Genomic DNA, 25,128 nt, shown 5'->3' with positions numbered 1-25,128 from the left:
ACTGTCACCTTCAGAGATCCTTGGATTTGTTCTCCCTTTTACCTCAATACTCTCTGGGGCCCTACACATTCATGGTATATATCCTACCCTTATTTGTCCCCCCCCTCCCCCAAATGTATCACCTCAAATGAACCTTTCATTGCTGCTTTACAATGGGAGCTTTAATAGTTGTCCTGCTTGGCCTCCAGTGCAACTAGGACCAGGAGGAGATGGCCTGAAGGCAAAAATAATGTCAGAGGAGCCCAGTGGAAGAAGAGCAGAAGGGTTGTGCCAAAAGAACATGGCTTCTGTGACTTTTAGAAGCTATAAGACCTATTTCTAATCTCTGAAGAATATTAAATCCAATGCCTGAGATTTCAAAAGCGTACAGTTGTTTAGACACACTCCATGCCCAGATTATTATGCTTTTATTATTCATTTCTTAGTATTTGGTCTCCATTCATTGTTCATCCCTCATTGGTTTAAGAAGGTGCCAATGAACCAGCTTTATGAACTATTCCAGTATCCCAGTGAAGGTACTCACAGAATGTTTGGTAGGAGATCTAGTTTTACACTAAGCAATGATAAAAGGAATGGTGAAATATTTCCAAGAGAGGATGGTGTCTGACATGCAGGGAGTCCAACAAGTCCCCTGAACCTGACAGCTTGCATCCCAAGATTTTAAAGGAAGTGACTGTAGAGATAGTGGAGGAGACTCAAGAGACTGCAGATGCTGGAATCTGGAGCAACAAACAATCTGCTGAAGGAACTCAGTGGGCCGAGCAGCATCTATTGGAGGAAAGAAATTGTGTTGGGTTGAAACCCTGCATCAGGGATCAGAGATAGTGGAGGCTTGGGTTACCAAAACTCCATGAATTGTAAAGAGTTCCCAGAGGACGGGGAAACCACAAATGTAATGCTGCTATCAGGAAAGCAGGGAGACAGAAAGCTAGAAACTTTAGACCATTTAGCCTAACATCTTCATTGGGAAAATGCTGGAATGTATTTTGAGCAAGTAATAGGATATTTAGAAAATGATGTAAAATCATCACATGGTTTTATGAAAGGGAAATTGTGTTTGATAAACTTGCTAGAATTCTTTGAAGATGTTGCAAACAAAGTGGGTAAAGAGGAACTGATAGATGTAGTGCAGTTTGATTTTTGATGAGCAGTCAGTATATTACCAGATAGAATAGACTGCCAGATGCAAGGGAGCTGGGATATCAAGAGGAAAATTGGACAAGAGCATACCATCACCTTGAATGATCTTCAGTCCACTGGTAGTTACTAGGTCTGTGGCAGCTGAACACATTGTTGGGTTACAACTGTGTCTTAATGTGATAACAGTGTGTGATTTTTGAATTAGAAAGAATATTAGTAGAGGAGTACATGTACTTGCAGAAGCAATATATTGGTGTGTTCATCAACATTGATCATCAACATGAAACTTTTTGGACATTGGGGCCTTAGGGTTAGGGTCAGGTCTTTGGAACCTCATTCCAGACATTGATCTCTCTGGCATCTCCATTCACTGATTTTCACACCCACCTTTTGAGGACTTCCTGAATCCTCCAGCAGACTGAAACTCTTATACCAACATGTTTTGGTATGTATCAGTGAAAAGGGGGTCCTCTGCCTTCCATTCTGCTGTACAGGGCATTCAACCTGCACTATAATATTCACAATGGTTCAGGCATGATTAGTTTCTGCAGGTGTGCAGAACAGAATTAGTGTCATTCATGTGCATGTCCTTGTGGGTGATAAAATTTCTAGCTGTCAGTGCACTTCCCTTTTAGCAATCAAGCTAGCTGTACTTCCCTTTTTAACAATCAATACATATCACACTGGAATTTTTGTTGTCCGTGTTTTGTGTACAAATGGTCTTTGTTCCCTTTGTGCCTGCAGGTGGGAATTCTAGCTATCCAGATACTGTGGACACAGGACTCGGAGGAAGCAATTAAAGCTTCAAAGGATAGTAAAAAGATCATGCAAGCGACGAATCAGAAGTTCCTGGAGCTTCTGAATTCACTTATCAGCCAAACAACCCACGACCTGACTAAGTTTCAAAGAATCCAGTTTGAAACACTTGTCACCATTCATGTTCACCAGAGGGACATATTTGATGAGTTGGTATGGTGAAAGAATTATACTTGTATCTTAATTCCAGTTTTTGCACTTTTTTGTTGTTGTTGGTGTACAGCAATGATAAAATACCCCTAACCTACCAATGTATTTGCCATTTGCGGGGGGACACCTTCCCCTCCATTTTTTTAAGAAAATAAACATTCTTATTATTCTTTTTATACCTTTACATTTGTCAGATAATTTAGTAAATTGGTAGGATTCTGTGGCAGATGTATTTTGGAAAAACTCCTTGGATTTTTAAACTGGGACTTCATAAGTTCTCTTGAGTTGGATGTAAAAGACTATATGTATTCCTGTATGTACTAGCTGGACTAACCCACACCTCAAAGACTGCAACAGTTCAAGAAGGCAGCTCGCCACAACCTTCCCAAAGGCAACTAAGTATGGACTCAGCCTGCAAAGCCCAAATCCCTTGAATGAATGTACATGCTCAGCACTTTTCAAAAATCAGCGTCCCTTCCATGGACTCTATCTACACTCCTCACTGCCTCAATAAAGTAACCAACATAATCAAAGACCCCACTCACCCACCCCGGACATTCTCTCTTCTCCCCCTCCTCTCAGCAGGTAGAAGATACAAAAGCCTGAAAGCACGTACCACCAGCCTCAAGGACAGTTTCTATCCCACTGTTATAAGATTATTGAATGGTCCCCTTGTACAATAAGATGGACTCTTGATCTCACAATCTACCTCATCTACCTCATCATGGCCTTGCACCTTATTGCCTGCCTGCCTGCACTGCACTTTCTTTGGTCCATGTTTTGTGTACATATGGTCTTTGTTCCCTTGGTGCTTACAGGTGGGAACTAAACACTGTAACACTTTATTCTGCATTCTGTTATTCTCTCTTGTACTATATCAATGCACTGATGTGATGAAATGATCTGTAGGGATTGCATGCAAAACAAAACCTTTCACTGCACCTCAGTACATGTGACAATTATAAGCTAATTTACCAATTTAAACAGAAGAATCAGTAAGGTGGAGGGGGAAACCTTAATCGTCTTAAGACTTGGCCATTTGATTATAGTTTTGATGAAAGGTTATTGAGTGCTAAGTCTGCCTCTCCTGATACGAGTGTTGGCTTATATGCTGATTACTTCCAGTATTTTCTGTTTTTATTTCAAATGATTATCAAATGCTGCCTGTGTAACTGGAAATGCATAGTTGAATATTCTAACCGGTAATGGTGCTACTACAGCATGACAATACTTTGACAACTTTTTCACAAAATATAAAAATTCAATTGCATGGTGCTTAAGAACAGCTTACACAAACCAGTTTCTAGACAATGGCATTCTCATTGGCTCGAGTTCATTGTTTTGTTCTTTCCTCCATTTCTTTAACCAACTGAATGGCTTTCTCCTGAGCAAATGTGAGATGGATCATGTTATAGTTCAACTCCTTTGGTCAAGACAGGCTTAAGGCTTTTCCTTCATGTTTCTTGTTTTACCTTTTTAAACTTGAGCTGATCCGAACCACCTTACTACAATCAAATGTAGGGACCAGCAGTTTCATAGAACCATAGAACCATACAGCACAAAACAAGCCCTTCGGCCCACCATGTTGTGCCGTCCATCAAACCACCCTCACACTATCTAACCCTTTCCTCCCGCATATCCCTCTATCTCACATTCCTCCATGTGCCTATCCAACAAACTCTTGAACCTGTCCAATGTATCTGCCTCCACCACCACCCCAGGCAGTGCATTCCATGCACCAACCACTCTCTGGGTGAAAAACCTCCCCCTGACATCTTCCCTGAACCTCCCACCCATAACCTTAAAGCCATGCACTCTTGTCTTGAGCATTGGTGCACTGTCTACTCTATCTATTCCTCTCAATATTTTATATACCTCTATCATGTCTCCTCTCATCCTCCTCCTTTCCAGTGAATAAAGCCCTAGCACCTTAAACCTCTCCTCATATTCCATACGCTCTAATCCAGGCAGCATCCTGGTAAATCTCCTCTGTACCCTCTCCAACACCTCCACATCCATCCTATAATGCGGTGACCAGAACTGAACACAGTACTCTAAGTGTGGTCTAACTAGAGTTTTGTAAAGCTGCATCATCACTTTGCGGCTCTTAAACTCAATCCCATGACTTATGAAAGCTAAGATCCCATAGGCCGCCTTAACTGCTCTATCCACCTGTGAGGCAACTTTCAGTTAACTGTGAATATGAACCCCCAAATCCCTCTGCTCCTCTACACTGCCAAGTACCTTGCCATTTACCTTGTACTCTGCCCTGGAGTTTGTCCTTCCAAAGTGTACCACCTCACACTTCTCCGGATTGAACTCCATCTGCCACTTGTCAGCCTAGCTCTGCATCCTATCAATATCCGTCTGTAAGCTCCGACAGCCCTCCACACTATCCACAACACCGCCTATCTTAGTGTCATCCGCAAACTTACTAACGCAGCCTTCCACCCCCTCATCTATGTCATCTATAAATATCACAAAAAGTAGAGGTCCCAGAACCGATCCCTGCGGGACACCACTAGTCACTGCCCTCCAATCCGAGGGCACTCCCTCCACCACAACCCTCTGCTTTCTACAGGCAAGCCAATTCCTAATCCACACAGCCAAGCTTCCCTGGATCCCTTGGCCTCTGACCTTCTGAAGAAGCCTACCATGAGGAACCTTATCAAACGGCTTACTAAAATCCATATAGACCACATCCACCGCACTACCCTCATCAATCTTCCTGGTCACCTCCTCAAAGAACTCTATCAGGCTTGTGAGGCAAGATCTTCCCTTCACAAAGCCATGCTGGCTGTCCCTAATCAGTCCATGATTCTCTAGGTGTTCATAGATCCTATCCCTTAAAGTCCTTTCTAACAGCTTACCCACCACAGACGTGAGACTCACCAGTCTGTAATTCCCTGGACTACCCCTACTACCTTTTTTGAACAAGGGGACAACATTTGCCACCCTCCAATCCTCCGGCACCATCCCCATGGACAACGAGGACTCAAAGATCCTTACTAGCAGTTCAACAATCTCCTCCCTCGCCTCTCGAAGCAGCCTAAGGAATATCCTGTCAGGCCCCGGAGATTTATCTGTCTTGATATTATTTAACAACTTGAACACACCCTCTCTCTTGATATCTACAACCTCGAGAACATTACCCTTACCAGCACTCCCTTCCGCGTCATCAAGACCCCTCTCCTTGGTGAATACTGAAGAGAAGTATTCATTGAGAACTTCTTCCACTTCCACTGCCTCCAGGCACATTCTCCCACCTTTGCCTTTAATCGAACCTACCTTTACCCTAGCCATCCTCCTACCCATCATGTAGGTGAAAAAGGCCTTGGGATTTTCCTTAACCCTACTAGCCAACGCCTTTTCATGTCCCCTTCTAGCTCTCCTCAGCCCTTTCTTAAGTTCCTTCCTCGCTACTCTATATTCCTCACGGGCCCTGTCTGAACCTTGCTGCTTATACCTTATGTATGCTACCTTCTTCTCCCTAACTAGTCGTTCCACCTCTCTTGTCACCCACGGTTCCTTCACCCTGCCATTCCTTCTCTGCCTCACCAGGACATATTTATCCCAAACATCCTGCATAAGATCCCTGAACATCGACCACATCTCCATAGTACATTTTCCTTCAAAAAGGACATCCCAATTTACACTCCCAAGTTCTCTCCTTATAGCCTCATAGTTCGCCCTTCCCCAATTAAATATCTTCTTGTCCTCTCTGCACCTGTCCCTGTCCATGACAATTTTAAAAGTTATGGGGCAATGGTCACTATCCCCCAAATGCTCACCCACCAATAGATCCTTCATCTGTCCCGGTTCATTTCCTAAAACTAGATCTAGCATGGCATTCCCTCTCGTCGGCCTGTCGACATACTACGTCAGGAATCCCTCCTGGACACACTTAACAAATTCCGTCCCATCTAAACCTTTGGCACTAAGCAGGTTCCAGTCTATATTTGGAAAGTTGAAGTCTCCCATTATAACAACCCTGTTATTTTTGCTTCTCTCCAAACACTGCCTGCCAATCTGCTCCTCTATATCTCTACTGCTACGGGGGGCCTATAGAATACTCCTAGTAGAGTAACTGCTCCTTTCTTGTTCCTTACTTCCACCCATACGGACTCTAGAGATGATCCTCCTACAACATCCATCCTTTCCGCAGCCGTAACAGTGTCCCTGACCAGTATCGCCTCCTCTTCTCCCCCCTTCCCTATCCCTCTTAAAACACCGAAAACCAGGAATATTCAATATCCACTCCTGCCCTGACGTCAACCACGTCTCAGTAATAGCCACAATATCATAGTCCCCCATACTTATCCAAGCCCTCAGTTCATCTCCTTTATTCCTGACGCTTCTTGCATTTAAGTAAACACACTTCAGTCCATCTACCTGACTACTTTTATAGCCTGTGTTCTGCTTCTTCTTCCCCAAAGCCTCTCTACCTGTTTGATCTAACTTTTCCCCATCTCCTTCTTCCTCTGACCTGCTCCTCCGGTCCCCTTTCCCCTCACAAGCTAATTTAAATCCTCCTGAACCACCCTAGCAAACCTAGCCGCAAGGATATTGGCCCCCTTCTGGTTCGGGTGTAACCCGTCCTCTCTGTACAGGTCCCACCTTCCCAAGAAGAGATCCCAATGATCCAGAAATCTAAAACCCTCCCTCCTGCACCAACTTCTCAGCCACGCATTTATCTGCCACCTCCTCCTGTTCCTGCCTTCACTATCACATGGCACTGGCAGCAATCCCGAGATTGCTACCCTTGAGATTCTGTTCCTCAGTCTTCTGCCTAGCTCCCTGAACTCGCTCTTCAGGACCTCATCCCCCTTCCTACCTATGTCGTTGGTGCCAACATGGACCACAACTTCTGGCTGCTCTCCCTCCCACTCAAGAATCCTGTGGACCTGATCAGTGACATCCCGGACCCTGGCACCTGGGAGGCAACATACCATCCGGGATTCATGCTCACTGCCACAGAACCTCCTATCTGTTTCCCTGACTATCGAGTCCCCTATCACTACCGCATGTCTCTTTCCCACGCTTCCCTTCTGAGCAGCAGTACCAGTCCCAGTGCCAGAGACCTGGTTACTGCAGCTAGGCCCCTGCAGGTCATCCCCCTCAACAGCCTCCAAGGCGGAAAACCTGTTACTGAGGGGAACAGCCTCTGGGGTTCCCTGCTCTGTCTGCCTGCCTCTTCCTTCCCCTGACAGTCACCATTCTATCTGCATTCTGAACCTCAGATGTACCTGCTCTAAGGGGGGGTGACTGCCTCCTGATGGACCGTGTCTACATAACTCTCTCCCTCCCTTATGCTGCGCAGTGTTTGTAGCTGTGACTCCAGCTCATCAACTCTGAGCCAAAGTTCCTCCAGCCTCAAGCACTTACTGCAGATGTGGCCATCTTGGTCCGCAGCAAGGTCCACGAGTTCCCACATCAAACAGCTGCAGCATATGACCATGTCCTCCATCTGACTACCTCTTCTTTCCCCCTAGTTAATCCCACCTACAAATCTATAATAGACAACAGGTAAACCTTACCTTTACCTACTTACCAGCTACTTGCCCCTTCACACCGAAGCCCCTTGAGCCAAAGCCCGACCAGTCTGCAGCCTCTCACTCCACTGCCCGCTCTATAGCTGTTTGCTTTTTTAAGCTGCCTGCGCCGCGCCTGCACAGTCTGCAAAGTAACCAGAATAATACTAAACAGAATGTCTAGCTCATATATGACTTTACACACACCAATGGAGTTGACTGTTAACCGCCCTCTGAAATGGCCTGGTAAGTCACACACTTCAAGGGCAATTTAGGGGGTCATGAAGTCATACAGTATGGAAACCGGCCTTTTGACCCACTATGTTCATGCCAATCAGTGGGCACCCATCCATATTAATCCTATCTTCCAGCACTCAGCCCAGGGCCTTTTACACCTAGGCGATTTGAATGCTCGTCTGGACACTTCATTAATGCTGTCAGCAACTCTGCTTCCATCACTCTCGCAAGCAGTATATTCCAGGTACTCAACACTCCCTGGGTGAAAAAGATCCTTCTCAGATTCCTCTAAATCTCTTCTCCCTAACCCTGAATCTATGTCTTCTAGTTTTATCTTGCTGTGATATGAGGAAAAGTTTCCTGCACTCTACCCTATCTATACCCCTCATAATTCTATATGCCTCAATCATACCCCCTCTTAACCTTCTTCACTCCAGGGAAAACAGATCTAGCTTCTCCAATCGCTCTTCGTAACTGAAACACTCCATTCCAGGCTGGTAAATCTCCTCTGCACCCTCTCCAGGGTGGCACTGCTAGTGACTCCCAGATCCTGAAAAGTAAATAACAAACTGGCCCTACTTTTGAGGTGTATAAACTTTGTTGACTTGACAAAGAAGGCATAAACAACATGTTTTATACATAGCTGAATATTGAATTGGCCAATCTGGAAAAGTTGAAGTCAAAAGAGATGGCAGATGCTTGACTCTAAAACAAAAATAAGAATGCTGGAAGAGCACAGTGGGTCAAGCAGTATCTGTGGAGCCAAAAGGAGTAAATATCAATGTTTTGGGTCGAGACCCTGTATCAGGACAAACTGGACAAATTAACTTGGCTGAACCTCCTGCATAAAAGCTGAAGGTTGCAGTCACTGTTGCTATGTTTATTCATTGAATTGCAAGTTTCTTTGCTGGAAGAAATGAAAATGATTGGGTCTATGATCTATTGCCACTAAGTATGATGTCTGCTCTGAAAAGTCTTTCCCTTGTTGGTAAATACTGCTTGCTGCTGATCTGTTTAATTTATAGACTATTCTTTATTTAATATGTTGTAACTTATTTTTTTGCTGCCTTTTCTCTGAATAGGTAAAAATGCATATCAGAGCAGTGAATGACTTTGAGTGGCTGAAACAATGCAGGGTTTATTTTAGAGAAGAAACACAAAATGTAAGAGTGGGGATTACTGATGTGGAATTTATCTATCAAAATGAATTTTTGGGTTGCACTGAAAGACTAGTTATCACACCTTTGACAGACAGGTAAGGGTGGATCTTTAATACTTCATTGGGCTTCTGTGTTTTGTATTTTAAAAATGTCTGGTAAGCACTGAATCTTAATAATGGTGCAGTTTATTTTCTATTGATTGCTTTATAAGCAGTAGGCATGGCAAAAAGTTGTAAGAAAGACAATCAACATTTTATTATGCTTACAATATAATTGAACCACATTATTGCTAGAGCTTTACTGGTGTGGGGGAGGGGAGGAAGCTGATATCATGAGTGGTTAGCTCCAGCTAATTTTAGATGCACAATTTAAAGCTGGACTTCTTAAAGGGTAGCTGCATAATGCTTGTAAAAGACTCCAAGTGAAGTTGCTCTGGGAAAGAGAAAAAAAGATGCATTGAAGGCTTATAGAGGAGAGGCAAACACAGGGCCATATTTTACTTTTCCAGACTAATACATTCTTAGAAGGTAGTAGGAACAACATGTCTGGATTTCAATGCCAGGAGTTAATGCCTGAATATGGTTTTGCATAAAGATGAATAATGCATAATGGAAATTGCATAATGGAAGCATAGTCACACTACTTTTGTATTCAATTCCCTTAGCAATAAATGATAACACTGTTAGCGTTCCAAAAAGTTTACTGTTTTTACATATAAACTTTTTGTGAGTCATACACAGGACACCCAGAATCCTTTGCATCTCAGAGCTCTGCAGTTTCCCACCATTTAGATAATATGCTTTTTGTAATTCTTCCTGCCAAAATGGATAATTTCACATTTTCCCATCTTGTACTCCATTTGCCAGACTTTCCTCTCCTTACGTAACTTATTCTATATCCCTTTGTAGCCTCCTTATATCCTCTTCACAACTTACTTTCCTACCTTTTGTTCTGTGTGGTCACATATGGGGGGGGGGGGGGATTTTGAGGGAGTGAAACCCCGTCCGTTCTTTCATAGGCAGATTTGTTAAGTGGGGCCCAAAAAGGACCTAAATATATCTTAGAGTCACAGAGTCATACAGCATGGAAACAGGCCATTCAGCCCACCGTCTACACTCATCAGTGTCCACCCATCCATATGAATCCCATCTTCCAGCTCTTGGCCTATAGACTTCTATGCCTAAATGATTCAAGTGCTCATCCAGACACTTCTTAAATGCTGATACATGAGATCGTAGATGCTGGAATTCCCAATGATGTGAGCATTGAATTTTCCAATTTCAGGTAACACTCACCTCCTGTGTTCCCCTCTTTTTCTCCTTCCAATCCACCTCCGGTCCTCCCAATTTTGTTCTCTTTCCCATACACTCTCTCCATCACCCAAATGAGTCCCCCTCCCCTTCCTGGTTCCATCAATCTACGACCCACACATTAAACCCACTGGATTCCCTCCCCCATCTGGTTCCATCTGCCCTACACTCCTCCCCTTATGGTTCCCATTATCACCTTCCTTACTTATCAGATTCCAGCACTGGTAGCCTTTGTGTCCCCACATCACCCTCCAGCAGCTGTCTCTACCTTCCCCCATGCCCTACCCAACACCACATCTCCCACTCCCCCACCTGGCTCCATCTGCCCATCATCCTTCACCCTGCCTTGTCCATCTACCACCTACTGGCCTCTCTCTCGCCTTTCCCCCTTTCCTCTTTACACAGGCTATCTTCCCTCTCCATTCTCAGTCCTGATGCAGGGTCTCAATCCAAAACGCTGACAATTGCTTCTCCCCATAGATGTTGCTCAATCCGCTGAGTTCCTCCAGCAGTTTGTTTCTTTACTTAAATGCTGTCATCAACTCTGCTTCCACCATTATTATAGGCAGTGTATTCCAATACTCAGCATCTTCTGATTGAAAGAGGTCTCCCTCGGATCCCTTCTAAATACCTTACCCATTACCTTAATTCTATATTTTATCTACCTCTGGTATGGTGAAAAGTTTCCTGAAGTCTACCAAATTTATATATCTTATAATTTTATATCTCAATCATGTCCAGTCTTGACCTCCTCTGCTCCAGGGGAAACTAACCTATAGTCTCTCCTTATAACTGAAATGCTCCATCCCATGCACTGTCCTGGTGAATCTTTTCTGCACCCTCTCCAACGTTATCACATCTTTCCTATTGTATGGTACTAGAACCGCACATGTACTCCAGCTGATGTCTGAACAATGTTTTATAAAGTTGGAGCATAACCTCCCTGCTCTTGTATTCAGTACCCTGATTAATGAAAGCCAGTATCCCACTGGTCTCGTTAACCATGTTGCTGCCACCTTCAAGGATGTTTGGACTTGTATGCTAAGGTTCCTCTGTTTCTCTATACCAACTAGGAACCTTCCATTCATGGTGTATATCCTAGCCTCATTAGTGTTCACAAAATGCATCACCTCACACTTATCTGTATAAACTCCATCTGCAATTACTCAACCCATTTCATTAACATATTATTATAACTCTGAAGCCTAAGACTACACTCCACACCATCGACAACTCTGCCGATCTTTGTGGCATTTCCGAATTTACTGAATATGCTTCCTACATCTCATCCAAGTTATTCACTATTAATATAAAGACAAAGGTGCCATTACCATTCCCTGTGGAACACCACTAGTTACAGGCAACGATCACAGAAACAATCCTTTATCATCACTCCCTATCTCCTATTGCCAAGCCAATTTGCTACTAGTGTTGGTTTATTGTCACATGCACTGAGATGCAATGAAAAGCTTTTGCTTTGCAAGCCATCCAGACAGATCATTGCCATACATAATTATATCAAGCTAGTAAAAAGAAAACAGAATGCAGAATATAGTGTTGCAGTTACAGATATAGTGCAGTGCAGATAGACAGTGCAAGTGCCACAATGAGGGAGATTGGGAGATCAAGAGTTCATCTTTCAGCATATGAGAGGTCTGTTCAAGAGTCTGATAACAGTGTGATAGAAGCTGTCCTTAAGTCTGGTGGTACATGTTTTCAGGCTTTTGGATCTTCTGCCCTCTGCTGTCAGGCAGAAGAGAGAATGACTGGGGCGGGAGGGGTCTTTGATTATGTTGGCTGCTTACCAAGGCAGTGAGAAGTGTAGACAGCTTCCATGGAGGGGAGGCAGGTTTGTGTGATGGACTGGGCTGTGTTCACAACTCTCTGCAATTTCTTGTGGTCATGGGCAGAGCAGTTGCCATACCAAACTGTGATGCATCCAGATAGGATGCTTTCTATGATGCACCTGTATAAAATTAGTGAGAATCATCGGAGACAATTTCCTTAGTTTCTGAGGAAGTAGAGGTGTTGATGAGCTTTCTTGGCCGTAGCGTCCACGCGACTAGACCAGGACAAATTATGGGTGATATTTACACCTGAGAATTTGAAGTTCTCAACCATCTCCACCTCAGCATCATTGATACATACAGGGCATGTTCTCCACTCTACTTTCTATAGTCAATGACCAGCTACTTCATTTTGCTGACATTGAGGTTGTTGTCTTGACACCATGCCACTAGACTCTCTATCTCATCGTTGTTTGAGATCCAGAACCCTATGGTGGTGTCATCTGCAGACTTATAAATGAAGCTAGAGCAGAATTTGGCCATACTGTCATAAGTATAGTAAGGGACTGAGGACGCAGCCTTGTGGGGCACCGATGTTGAAGGTAATCATGGAGGTGGTGTTGTCACCTACTTACTGATTGCAGTCTGTTGGTCAGGAAGTCAAGGATCCAGTGGCAGAGGGAGGTACAGGATCCTAGGTCCAGGAGTTTGGAGATGAGTTTGTTTGGAATTATGCTGTTGAAGGCAGAGCTATAGTCAAATTGGCGACACAAGAGACTAGATGCTGGAATCTGCAACAAAAAAATCTGCAGGAAGAAAGCAGGTCGAGCAGCATCTGTGGGAGGAAAGGAATTGTTGATGTTTCAGGTTGAAACCCTGCATCAGGTCAATAACTAGGAGCCTGACATAGGTGTTTTTGTTATCCAGATGTTCCAGGGATGAGTGTCGGGCCAGGGAGATGGCATCTGCCATGGGCCTGACAGTAGGCGAATTCCAGTGGGCCGAGGTTGTCTGGGAGACTGACGTTGATGTGTGCCATGACCAGCCTCTCAAAGCAGTTCATGATGGTGGATGTCAGAGCCACTGGGTGGTAGTCATTAAGGCATGTTACCTTATTTTTCTTTGGTACTGGGTTGATAGTGGGCAGGTGGGAACCTCAGATTGGAGTAGAGAAAGGTTAAAGATCTAGAACATAGAACAATTACAGCACAATTCAGGCCCTTCGGGCCACAAAGCTGTGCTGAACATGTCCCTACCCTAGAAATTACTAGGCTTACCCATAGCCCTCTATTTTGCTCAGCTCCATGTACCTATCTAACAGTCTCTTGAAAGACCTTATTGTTTCAGCCTCCACCACCGTTTCCAGCAGCCCATTCCACGCACTCACCACTCTCTGAGTAAAAAACTTACCCCTGACATCTCCTCTATATCTACTCCCCAGCACCTTAAACCTATGTCCTCTTGTGGCCACCAATTCAGCCCTGGGGAAAAGCCTCTGACTATCTACCCTGTCAATACCTCTCATCATCTTATACGCCACAATCAGGTCCCCCCCTCATCCTCCGTCTCTCCAAGGAGAAAAGGCCGAGTTCCCTCAACCTGCTTTCATAAGGCATGCTCCGCATCCCAGGCAGCATCCTTGTAAATCTCCTCTGCACCCTCTTTATGGCTTCCACATCTTTCCTGTAGTGAGGCAACCAGAACTGAGCACAGTACTCCACGTGGGGTCTGACCAGGGACCTATGTAGCTGCAACAATACCTCACGGCTCCTAAATTCAATTCCTCGATTGATGAAGGACAATACACCATATGCCTTCTTAACCACAGAGTCAACCTGCGCAGCCGCTTTGAGCGTCCTATGGACTCGGACCCCAGGGTCCCTCTGATCCTCCACATTGCCAAGAGTCCTACCATTAATACTATATTCCGCCAACATATTTGACCTACCAAAATGAACCACTTCACACTTATCTGGGTTGAACTGCATCTGCCACTTCTCAGCCCAACTCTGCATCCCTCTGTAACCTCTGACAGCCCTCCAAACTATCCACAACACCCCCAACCTTCGTGTCATCCACAAACTTACTAACCCACCCCTCCACTTCCTCATCAAGGTCGTTTATAAAAATCACAAATAGTAAGGATCTCACTGAATACTCCCACCAGCTGATCCATGCAGGATCTGAAGACACAGCCAAGAACTCCATTCAGTCAGTTGCTTTCCACGGGTTCACCTTTAGAAAGGCTGATCTGACATCTACAATGGTGAGCATGGGTACGGTCAGGACGGGTGGTGTCATTTCACTAACCTTCTGTTCGAAACAACCATAGAGTTCATTGAGCTGATCGGGGAAGGATGTGCTGTTGCCAGCACCGGCTGTTTCAGTCCAATTTACCAACTTGGCCTGGATCCCGTGGCCCTAACCTTCTGGACCAGTCTCCCACGTGAAACCTTGTCAAAGGCCTTACTAAAGTCCATGTAAACCGCATCTACACATCTACTGCACTGCATTTATCAATATGTTTTGTTACCTTTTCAAAAAGTCTAATCGTATTGGTCAGACAGGATCAGCCCTTGGCAAAGCCATGCTGGCTATCTCTAATTAAGTCGAGTTTATTGTCATGTACACAAGTACAGGGCGTGGATTCACCCTCTTGAAGGATGCTCTGACGTTAGAGACTGAGATCACAGAGTCATCAGCAGCTGTGTGAGCTCATGTAGGTGTGCCATTATTCTCTCTTTCAGAGCGTGCATAAAAGGCATTGAGCTCATCCAGAAGTGATGTGTCGTTGCCTTTAGTCCCTACTTTTCCAAGTGACCATTTATCCTACTAGCATTCCTACTACTGATGCAACGCGCAAAACGCTGGAGGAACTCAGTGGGTCAGGCAGCTTCTGTAGTGGGAAATAGTTGATGTTTTGGCTCGAGACCCTTCATCTGCACTGAAAGATAGAGGGGAGATGGGGTGAAGGTGGAGGGAAGGGCTGGAGCAAGAGCTGGCTGGTGGTAGGTGGATCCAAGTGAGGGGGGGTGTGATAGGCAGATGCAGGAGGGAAGAGTGGGTGTCAGAAGCTGGGAGGTGATAGAAGTGACAAAAAACTGAAGATGATGGTATCTGATAGGAGAGGAAGGTGGAGCGTGGAATAAAAGTAGGAAGGGCAGAGGGAAATAGTGGGGGAGGGGAATCAGTAGGAGGAGTGTGTGGATAATAGGTAGATAGTGAGGATGGGGAGGGGAGAGATGGGGTGACGAGGGCCAGAGTAAAGAGAAAAGGGACAGAGGGGGAGCAGTTACTGGAAGTTGGAGAATTCACTGTCCGTGCCACCAAGTTGTAAGCTACCAGGTGGAATATGAGGTGCTGTTCCTCTAGTTTGTGTTTAGCCTCAACTTGGCAGTGGAGTAAACTGAGGACAGACATGTCAGTGTGGGAATGGGAGGAGAATTAATATGGCTTGCAACCGGGAGATCCAGATGGCCATGGCAGACAGAGCAAATATGCCCAATGAAGTGTCTGGTCCCACTGGTGTAGAGGAGGCCACAACGGGAGCAACAGATGCAATAAATTACGCCAGGGGATTTGCATGTGAAAGACTGACTCACCTGAAAATCTTGCTCCAGATTCCAACGTCTGTGGTCTGTTGTGTCTCCCTACTGCTGATGTTAGGCTCATGAGTATGTAGTTACCAGGCTTTTCCCTGCTGCCTTTCTTGAAAAGTGGGAGCACATTTGCTGTCCTCAGTCATCTGATACCTCATTTGTGGCCAACAAAGACTTAAAATTCTCAGTAATCTCTTCCTTTGCATCCCATAGCAGCCTGGGATTAACCTCATCTGGGCCTAGAAATTTATCCACTTCCAAGCCCACGAAGGCATCAAGTAACTCCTTTATTTATGGAGACTTGCATTAGTATTTTGCCTTCTTCACTGAATCCTCCCACTCCAAAGTCCATTTTCTTTGTGAATACCAATGAAAATTGTTAATTTAGGACCTCACCTAAACCTAATTCCATGCACCGATTTGCCCCTTTTGTCTCTAAGGGGTTCCAATATTTTTCCTGGTTATTCGTTTGCCCTTATAAAATGCCTTTGGATTTACCTTAATCCTGTTCACCAGTGATATTCCATGACCCCTCTTTGCCTTCCTAATGTCCTTTTTAAGCACCTTCCTATATTTTTTATGCTCAAGTGAATGCACAGCTAAAGAGCTGCTACAGGAGGAAGGGCTTCAGATTTCTGAATCATTATGTTCTCTTCTGGGGCAGAGGAGACTGATGAAAGAATGACGGATCGTGCCTGAACTTGAGGGATCAAATATTCTTGGTGGGAAGTTTGCATGTTCTATGTGGGAGGGTTTAAATGCGTGAGGTAGGGGGATGGGACCCAAAATGGCAGTGCAAAAGGTGGGGAGGCTGACTCGTGTGGAAAATACAACAGACAAGTCCAGTAAGAAGAATGGACAGAGACAGGAAGGGAAGTGTGAGAGAGTCGGTGGGCTTAACTAAATTTATTTTAATGCAAGGAGTCTCACAGGTAAGTTTCTGAGTGGATCAGTGCATGGGATTATTGTTGCAATCACTGAAACATGATTAAGGGAAGGACAAGTCTGACAGCTCAATGTTCCAGGGAATAGAAGTTTCAGGCATGACAGGATGCAAAAGAGAAAGGAGTGTTGTAAGGTGATGGAATCTGAAAGGAGAGAAAGGTGTACCATGGAATAGAGGGAGGGAGGTGGGGAGGGCAGAGGAACTAGTGGGAGGAGTGTGTCACTGATGGACAGATGGAGAGAGTGGGGGAGGGGAAAGAGATATGATGGGGGCCAGGTGGATCAGGAGGAGAGAGAAAAGCGAAGGACAGAGGGGGAGCAGTTACTGGAACCCATCATCTTCAGCCTTTTGTCACTTCCACCCATCACCTCCCAGCTTCTGACACCATTCCCACTCTCCCCTCCCCCATCTGCCTATCACCCTCACCCTCTTCACCTGGATCCACCTATCACCTGCCAGCTCTCGCTTCACCCCTTCTCTCCACCTTTTCTACTAGCTACGTCCCTCCTGTGATCCTCTGGAGTTCCACCAGAGTTCCTCCAGTGTTTTGTGTGTTGCTCCAGATTCCAGCATCTGCAGTTTCTTGTGTCTCTGTTTACAAAGCTGCCCTTTTTTAATTTCAAACTGCTTGCAGTTTACATTAAGAACTGAAGATTGGTTCTTGTTTGAATTAATGCCTGGTATATTCACAGAACTCTTGAATCCCTAGCATCCCATCTGAAAATCCGATAATCAGGCACTATTGGAAATTAGCATAAATTCAGAAAGCAGGGTACTGTTTTTCAGCATCTTTTCAGGATGGTTGTTTTTCAGATTGGTGAGTTGTGAACTGTAGAGTACTTCAGTGTCAGGTGCTCATGGCATTGTTCATATTTTTATATATATTTTATATATATATATATATATATATATATATACACACACACACATATATGAAAATATACATGATATATATTTTATATATGTTTGTATAATATTTAGACATGGATATGGAGAGTAAAATGTCCATGATTGTGGATGACACTGAACTTGGAAGTATTATATAAAGTATGGAGAATGGCAATGGACAGAAGTGATACACTTTAGCGGAAACATAGGGAGAGATAATATAGGCTAACTGGCACATTTCTAAACAATGTGAACAAATGATGTGCATGCCTGTAAATCATTGAAAGTGGAAGACAATGTTGAGAAAGTGGTTAGCAAAGTAAACACAATGCTGGTATTCATAAATAGAGGTCCAAAGCAAAAAAGTAGGAAATGTACATGGTACTTGTACAGGACAGTGGTTAGACCAAATCTAGTGTATTGTATGCAATTAATTCCAGTCACCAGTTCAGGAACAAAGGATGCGGGAAAGAGTTACTAAAATGGCAATGGTAATGAAGGGTTTCAGAATACGTTTGGAAAGAAGAAGCTGAGATTGTTCCTGCAATTTGCCTACCACCAAAACAGGTCCATGGCAGACACCATCTCTGGCCCTACACTAATCTCTGGAGCATATGGATAACAAAGGCACCTATGTCAGACTCCTATATATTGATTACAGCTCCACCTTCAATACCATAATTCCAAACAAACTCATCTCCAAACTTCTAGACTTAGGACCTAGAATCTCCCTTTGCAGCTGTTCCCTTGACTTCCTGACCAACAGACCACAGTCAGTGAGGATAGGCAGCAACACCTCCGCCACGATTATCCTCAACACTGGTGCCCCACAAGGTTGTGTGTTCAACCACTTACTTTTCTCCCTATACACTCATGACTGTGTGGCCAGATTCTTCTCGAACTCTATCTACAAGTTTACAGATGACAACATCGCAGTGGGCTTGATCTCAAATAATGACGAGGCAGTGTACAGGCTGGAGATAGCCTCGTGACATGGTGTCAAGAAAACAAACTTTCCTTCAATGTGAGCAAAATAAAAGAATTGGTCATTGACTTCAGCAAACGGGGCGGAGCACATGCCCCTGTATGTATCAAGGGTGCTGAGGTGGAAGTGGTTGAGAACTTCAAGTTCCTAGGTGTAAACATCACCAGTAGCTTGTCGTGGTCCAACCACGTGGACAGTATGGCCAAGAAAGCACACCAGTGCCTCTTCTCCCTCAGGGTAAGGAAAATCGGCATGTCCCTGTTGACCCTCACCAATTTTTATAGATGCACCATAGAAAGCATCCTATCCAGATGCATCACGGGTTGGTATGGCAACTGCTCTGCCCAAGACAGCAAAAAATTGCAGACAGTTATGGACACAACTGAGTCTATCCTGAATACCAGCCCCTCCACGAATTCTGTCTACACTTCACGCTGCCTCAGAAAAGCAGCCAACGTAATCAAAGACCCTTCCCACCTGGACATTCTCTCTTTGCCCCCCTTTCATCATCCAGAAGATACAAAAGCTTGAAAACATGCACCACCAGGCTCAAGGACAGCTTCTATCCCGCTGTTATGACTCTTGAACGGACCTTTTGTACGATAAAGATGAACTCTTGACCTCACAATCTATCTTGTCATGGCCCTTGCACCTTATTGTCTGCCTGCACTGGACTGTCTCTGTAACTGTAACACTATATTCTGCATTCTGTTATTGCTTTTCCCTTTGTACTACCTTCACGAGATCAAAAGACAAGGGAGCAGAAGCAGGCCATTCGGCCCATCGAGTCTGCTCTAAGGAAAAGGGAAAAAAAGAAATGGGGAATGGGGGGGGGGGGAACCAAAACAAAAAAAAACCTATTCTAATCCCAATTTCCGGCCTTATCCCCATATCCCTTGATACCCTGACTATTTAGATATCTATCTATCTCCTCCTTGAGCGCCCCCACTGATCTGGCCTCCACTGCTGTACGTGGCAAGGAGTTCCACAAATTCACCACCCTCTGGCTAAAGAAATTTCTCCTCGTCTCTGTTTTGAAACTGTACCCTCTAATTCTAAGATTGTGCCCTCTGGTCCTGGACTCACCCACCAAGGGAAACAGCCTAGCCACATCTACTCTGTCCTTTCCTATCAACATTTTAAATGTCGCTATGAGGTCTCCTCTCATTCTTCTGTACTCCAGTGAGTACAGTCCAAGAGCCGACAAACGCTCATCATACGTAAGCCCTTTTATTCCTGGAATCATCCTCGTAAATCTCCTCTGAACCCTCTCCAACATCAGCACATCCTTCCTAAGATGTGGGGCCCAAAACTGTGCACAATATTCCAAATGAGGCCTCACTAGTGCCCCGTAGAGCCTTATCAACACTTCCTTACTTTTATACACTATACCTCTCGAAATTAATGCCAACATAGCATTTGCTTTCTTTACCACCGATCCGACCTGGTGGTTAACCTTCAAGGTGTCCTGCACGAGTACCCCCAAGTCCCTTTGTATTTCCGTACTTTGAATTTTCTCTCCTTCTAGATAATAATCTGCCGGCTTATTTCTGTTTCCAAAGTGTACAACTGCACATTTCTCAACATTGAATCTCATCTGCCATTTCCTTGCCCATTCTCCTAAACTGTCTAGGTCTCTCTGCAACCTTCCTATCTCTTCAATACTCCCTACTCCTCCACCTATCTTGGTGTCATCTGCAAACTTAGCCACGAAACCATTTCTTGATGTAGTTCTGTTTTGAAATGATCTGTATGGATGACATGCAGAACAAAGTTTTTCACAGTATATGGTACTTGTGACAACAATGTGATGGGGCAACTATAATTCTTCTGTGTTATAACAATCTATGATTCTACAAAATCACTTCCAGATTGATTCAGCCACAAATATATTCTGCATGTTTTGGGCTATACCAATCCTAATTTCTGTTACCTGTGTTGGAATTCAAATATGGCACACACAGATAACCTATGAAATTGAATTGAAATGAAAAACAGTATTGCAAGCAAACACTGACAGAACGAATAACTTGTTTTGGCAACTGTAAACAATTCAGAGGACCACTGGGAATGGTAATCTGGTCTTCTCTCTTTTTGCTTTCTTTAGATTTACTCTCTTCCAAAAAAAACTACTATTCAAGTTCTTCCCAGAACACAGTCCTGCCATCTATGTGTACTGAATAGTGGCTTCAGGACATGCATTTCTTCTGACACCACTGCAAGCTTCCCACTCATTTTATTTGCTGATGACATTTAAAATGTAAATGTCCCAACAGCATGATTTTAACAGTTCCACCAAAAAGTGGGGTGATGGGGCAAGGTGGGAGATGCAGTAGAAGAGAGGAAAGGCAGGTAAGAGAGAGGAAATACATGAGAAAGACATTATATAGAAGGGACAGAGAGAGGAGAGAGTCTAAAGCCTGCAATAACTCCAGTACTAAGAGACTGAGGACAATTGTCCTGTCCAGAATTCCCAGGGTAGTCTGGGAGCCTTCCTATATGGCCACTTGAATAGAATATCTGATCACTCCATTTAGGACTCCCTCGGTGTCCTACCCCACTTCCCGACTACTCAGAAATTTGACTTTAATTGGTTGAAAATTTCAGTTTATCCTGCCCACATTGTTGATTTGACTACCTTTTTGTCTCTTAATATGATATTGTAATTTTTACTGTGATTACTTTTATCATAATTATGTATTTGGTTCCAATTATAGGTGCTATATCACTTTAGCTCAAGCTTTGTGGATGTATATGGGAGGTGCCCCTGCTGGACCTGCTGGTACTGGCAAAACTGAGACTGTGAAAGATATGGGCAAAGCTCTTGGAAAATATGTTGTTGTGTTCAATTGTTCAGATCAAATGGATTTCAGAGGATTAGGAAGAATTTTCAAAGGTATATGAAAGTGCAAAGGTGAATTATCTTTTGTAAAATGAAGGAAGCAATCTGTATGACCATACTTGAATTATTTTGCATTACTCACCTGCTACTAAATATATGCTGAATTTGATGCTTATGATTTGTTTTCTCTACTATGGCAAAACTGAAGATAGACCACGTCATCACTTTGCTAGAACATTAATATTCATTCTGCATGCGTGACCTTAATATTTTTGCATTTTCTGCTTCAATTCACAATCTAACTTCCATTGTTCTTAGCTTCTACAATGATTACAATAAAGATGAAAACAACACCTTGCCTTTTGGTGAACTGCTTCACAACCTTTTCCAATTAAGTTTAAACTTGAGGGGCATTGATAGGATAGATTGTCACAGTCCTTTTCCAAGGGTAGGGGAGTCTAAAAGTAGAGGATATAGATTCAACATGAGAGGGGAAAGGAGATCTGAGGGGCAAGTTTTTCACACAGATGGTGGTGGCCTATTAGAACAAGCTGCTGGAGGAGGTGGCAGAGGCAGGTACAAACACACAACTTAAAAAGCACTTGGACAGGTTCATAGATCAAAATGAAGTAAAGCACAACTAGTCATATTTTAATCTATTTTCTAGTCTTTGTTTGGTCTATGTTGTCTCACAAATTAGCCTCCCATTTACAGTTCCACATTCTTAATCTTTGCTTGACTTGCCATCTTCCTGTCAAGATGATTTAAAACCTCCCCAATATCACAAGCAAAACTGCCCATGAGTATACTGATCCCAGCCCTGTTCAGTTGCAACCTATGTTGCTTTTACAGTTTTCACCTTCTCTTGACCTAGTCCCAATTGTTCAGGAATCCAAAGCCTGCTCTCCTATAATGTTTTTCCAGCCACACATTTCCTGCACTGTCTTTTTAAGAACATAAGAATGTAAGAATTTGGAGCAGGAGTAAGCCATCATCAGTAAATTCTTACTTGTATACTCACTAATACAAGCTGAAGTCACAGAATAACATAGCACTGAAACAGGCTTCAGACCAACTCATCCAAGGCGCCTGTCTGAGCCAGTCCCATTTGCCTGCATTTGGCCCATATCCCTCTAAGCCTTTTCTATCCACGTACCTGGCCAAACATCTTTCATAGTTGTAATTGTACCTGCCTCTGCCACTTCCTCTGGCAGCTCGTTCCATTTACCCACCACCCTCTATGTGAAAAACCTGCCCCTCAAGTCTCCTTTAAATCTTTCCCTCTCACCTTAAACCTACACTCTCTATTTTTAGACTCCCTTCCCCTGAGGGAAAAAAGACTGTGACCATCCACCTTACTTATTTATGTCCCTTGTGACCTTTAGAAGGTCATTCCTCAGCAACCTTTACTCGAGGGAAAACAGTCCTAGTCTATCCACTTCCTTCTTATAACTCAAGCCCTCGAGTCCTGGCAACGTCCATGTGAATCTTTTCTGCACCCTCTCTAGATTAATCACATCCTTCATGTAGAATGGCAATCAGAAATGCACATAATACTCCAGGTATGGTCTCACCAATATCTTGTGTAGCTGTGACATGACGCCCCAACTCTTTTGCTCAATGCCCCAACTGATGAAGGCAAGCATGCCATACACATTCTTCACCATCCTGTCTAACTGCGTTGCCACTTTAAGGAACTATGGACCCTAGGTCTCTCTGTTCTACAACACTACCCAGGCCCTGCCATTCACTGCATATGACCTACCATGGTGCTAGCTGACCCTGGATCCCATGTCATCTAACCTTCTGGACCAGCCTACAATGTCAGACCTTGTCAGAAGCCTTGCCAAAGTCCGTGTAAACAATGGACTTCCCTTGTCAATCCTCTTGGTCACCTCGTCAAAAATCTCAATCAAATTCATGAGACATGATTTCCCTAATCACTCCTTACCTTTCTAAATGCAGATGGATCCTCTCAGAATCCCCTCCAGTCACTCTCCCACCACTGATGTTGGGCTCACAAGCCTGTAGTTTCCTGGCTTGTCCTTCCAGCCCTTTTTAAATAAAGGGACAACTTTAGCCACCCTCCAGTCTTCTGGTACCTCACCAGTGACTAAAGAAGATATAAAAATCTCTGCCAGGGATCCACCTTTATGCACCTGAGTCTAATGTGAAGATTAGTATAGAACATAACCTCTGGCCATTCACCCACCCCTCCAGAAGGTTTTTGTTGCCATTTAATGATATTTTGGACCATAGGGAGGCAACATAGCATCCTTATTTGCAACCACAAAAATGTCTCCTCCTATAATATAGAATCCTTTGTTATTATTGCTCTATCAACTTTTCTTCCCCTTCACTTTAAAGCTGAGCCACCCATGATGGTATGGTCTTAGCTGTGGCTGTGGCTGTATTCTACAGGGGAACCTTCTCCCACATCAAACTTCAAATACTGGTAAGGGAACAAGCCTTCATGGGTCTTCTGAACCATCATCATCAACCGCGTTCAGAGCAACAGGGTTGTCATTGTGGGTGACTTTAACTTCCCCAGTATTTACTAGGATTTCCTTAGAGGTTTAGACAGGGCAGAATTTCTTCAGTGCATTCAAGAGAATTTCTTGAAACAGTACATGGATAGTCCAACTAGAGGAGGGACCAGACTGGACCTTGTTTTGGGGAATGAGCCTGGTCAAGTGACTGGTCTTTCAAAGGGGAGCATTTTGGGAATAGTGATCACTACTTCTTAAGTTTTAAGATAGTTATGAATAAAGATAAGTTTGTAAAGTACTTTGCAGAAAAGTACTAAAATAACGGAGGGCAAGTTACAGCATTATTAGACAGGAGCTAAGGGGAGTTAATTGGGAGCAGCTGTTATTGGGCAAATCCACATCTAACGTGTGCAGTTGTTTAAAGACCAGCTGATCAGAACTCAGGACTGGCATCTTCCCGTTAGGAGGAAGGACAAGGTAATGGAACCTTAGATGATGAGGGAGGTTATGAACTTAGTCAACAAGAAAAAGGAAGCATATGTAAGGTTTAGGTAGTTAAAAATCAGACAGGGCCCTTGAGGAATATAGAGATAGCAGGAACGAGCTCGAGCAGGAATTAGGAAGACCAAAAGGAGCCATGAAATGTTCTTGGCGGTAAGATTAAAGAGAATCCCAAGGCATTTTATACATACATTAAAAATAAGAGTATAATGAGAGAGAGGGTAGAACCACTCAAGGATAAAGGAGGGAATTTATGCTTGGAGTCAGAAGATGTAGGTGAGGTACTAAATGAGTATATTGCATCGGTATTCACCAAGGAAAAGGACATGGGAGGTAGTGAATGCAGTGTGGGGCATGCTAATGTGCTAGTGCATTTTGAGATCAGGAAGGAGGTGGTGCTGGGTCTTTTGAAGAACATCAAGCTGGATACATCCCTGTCCCAGGTTATTGAAAGAGGCAAGAGAGGAGACTGCCGGGGCCTTGACAAAGATTTTTTTTGTATCCTCACTAGCACCAGACAAGGTCCCGGAGGACTGGAAGGTAGCCAATGTTGTTCCTTTGTTCAAGAAGGGAAATAGGGATAATCCAGCAAATTATAGGCTGGTGAGCCTCACATCAGTGGTCGAGAAGCTATTGCAGAGGATTCTCAGGGATAGGATTTACGCACATTTGGAAACATATGGCCTGATTAAGGACAGCCAGCATGGCTTTGTGTGGGGCAGGTCATGTCTTACAAATTGATTGATT

The 25,128-nt window shown here is 44.0% G+C and overlaps 1 protein-coding gene across 1 annotated transcript in view; it reads left to right on the top strand.

The window, feature by feature from the left end:
* LOC127575526 (dynein axonemal heavy chain 8-like) overlaps nucleotides 1-25,128 on the top strand; it is a 443,415-nt gene that overhangs the window by 241,315 nt on the left and 176,972 nt on the right. Inside the window, 3 exon segments of the mRNA XM_052025459.1 lie at nucleotides 1,885-2,109; nucleotides 8,957-9,129; nucleotides 21,267-21,445. Of these exon segments, the coding sequence (XP_051881419.1) occupies nucleotides 1,885-2,109; nucleotides 8,957-9,129; nucleotides 21,267-21,445 (577 nt within the window).

The sequence above is a fragment of the Pristis pectinata genome, chromosome 10, assembly GCF_009764475.1.
Source record: "Pristis pectinata isolate sPriPec2 chromosome 10, sPriPec2.1.pri, whole genome shotgun sequence".
NCBI classification, from domain to species: Eukaryota; Metazoa; Chordata; class Chondrichthyes; order Rhinopristiformes; family Pristidae; genus Pristis; species Pristis pectinata.
The sequence above is the reverse complement of the archived record's forward strand: the minus strand, read 5'-3'. Positions and strand labels throughout refer to the sequence as shown.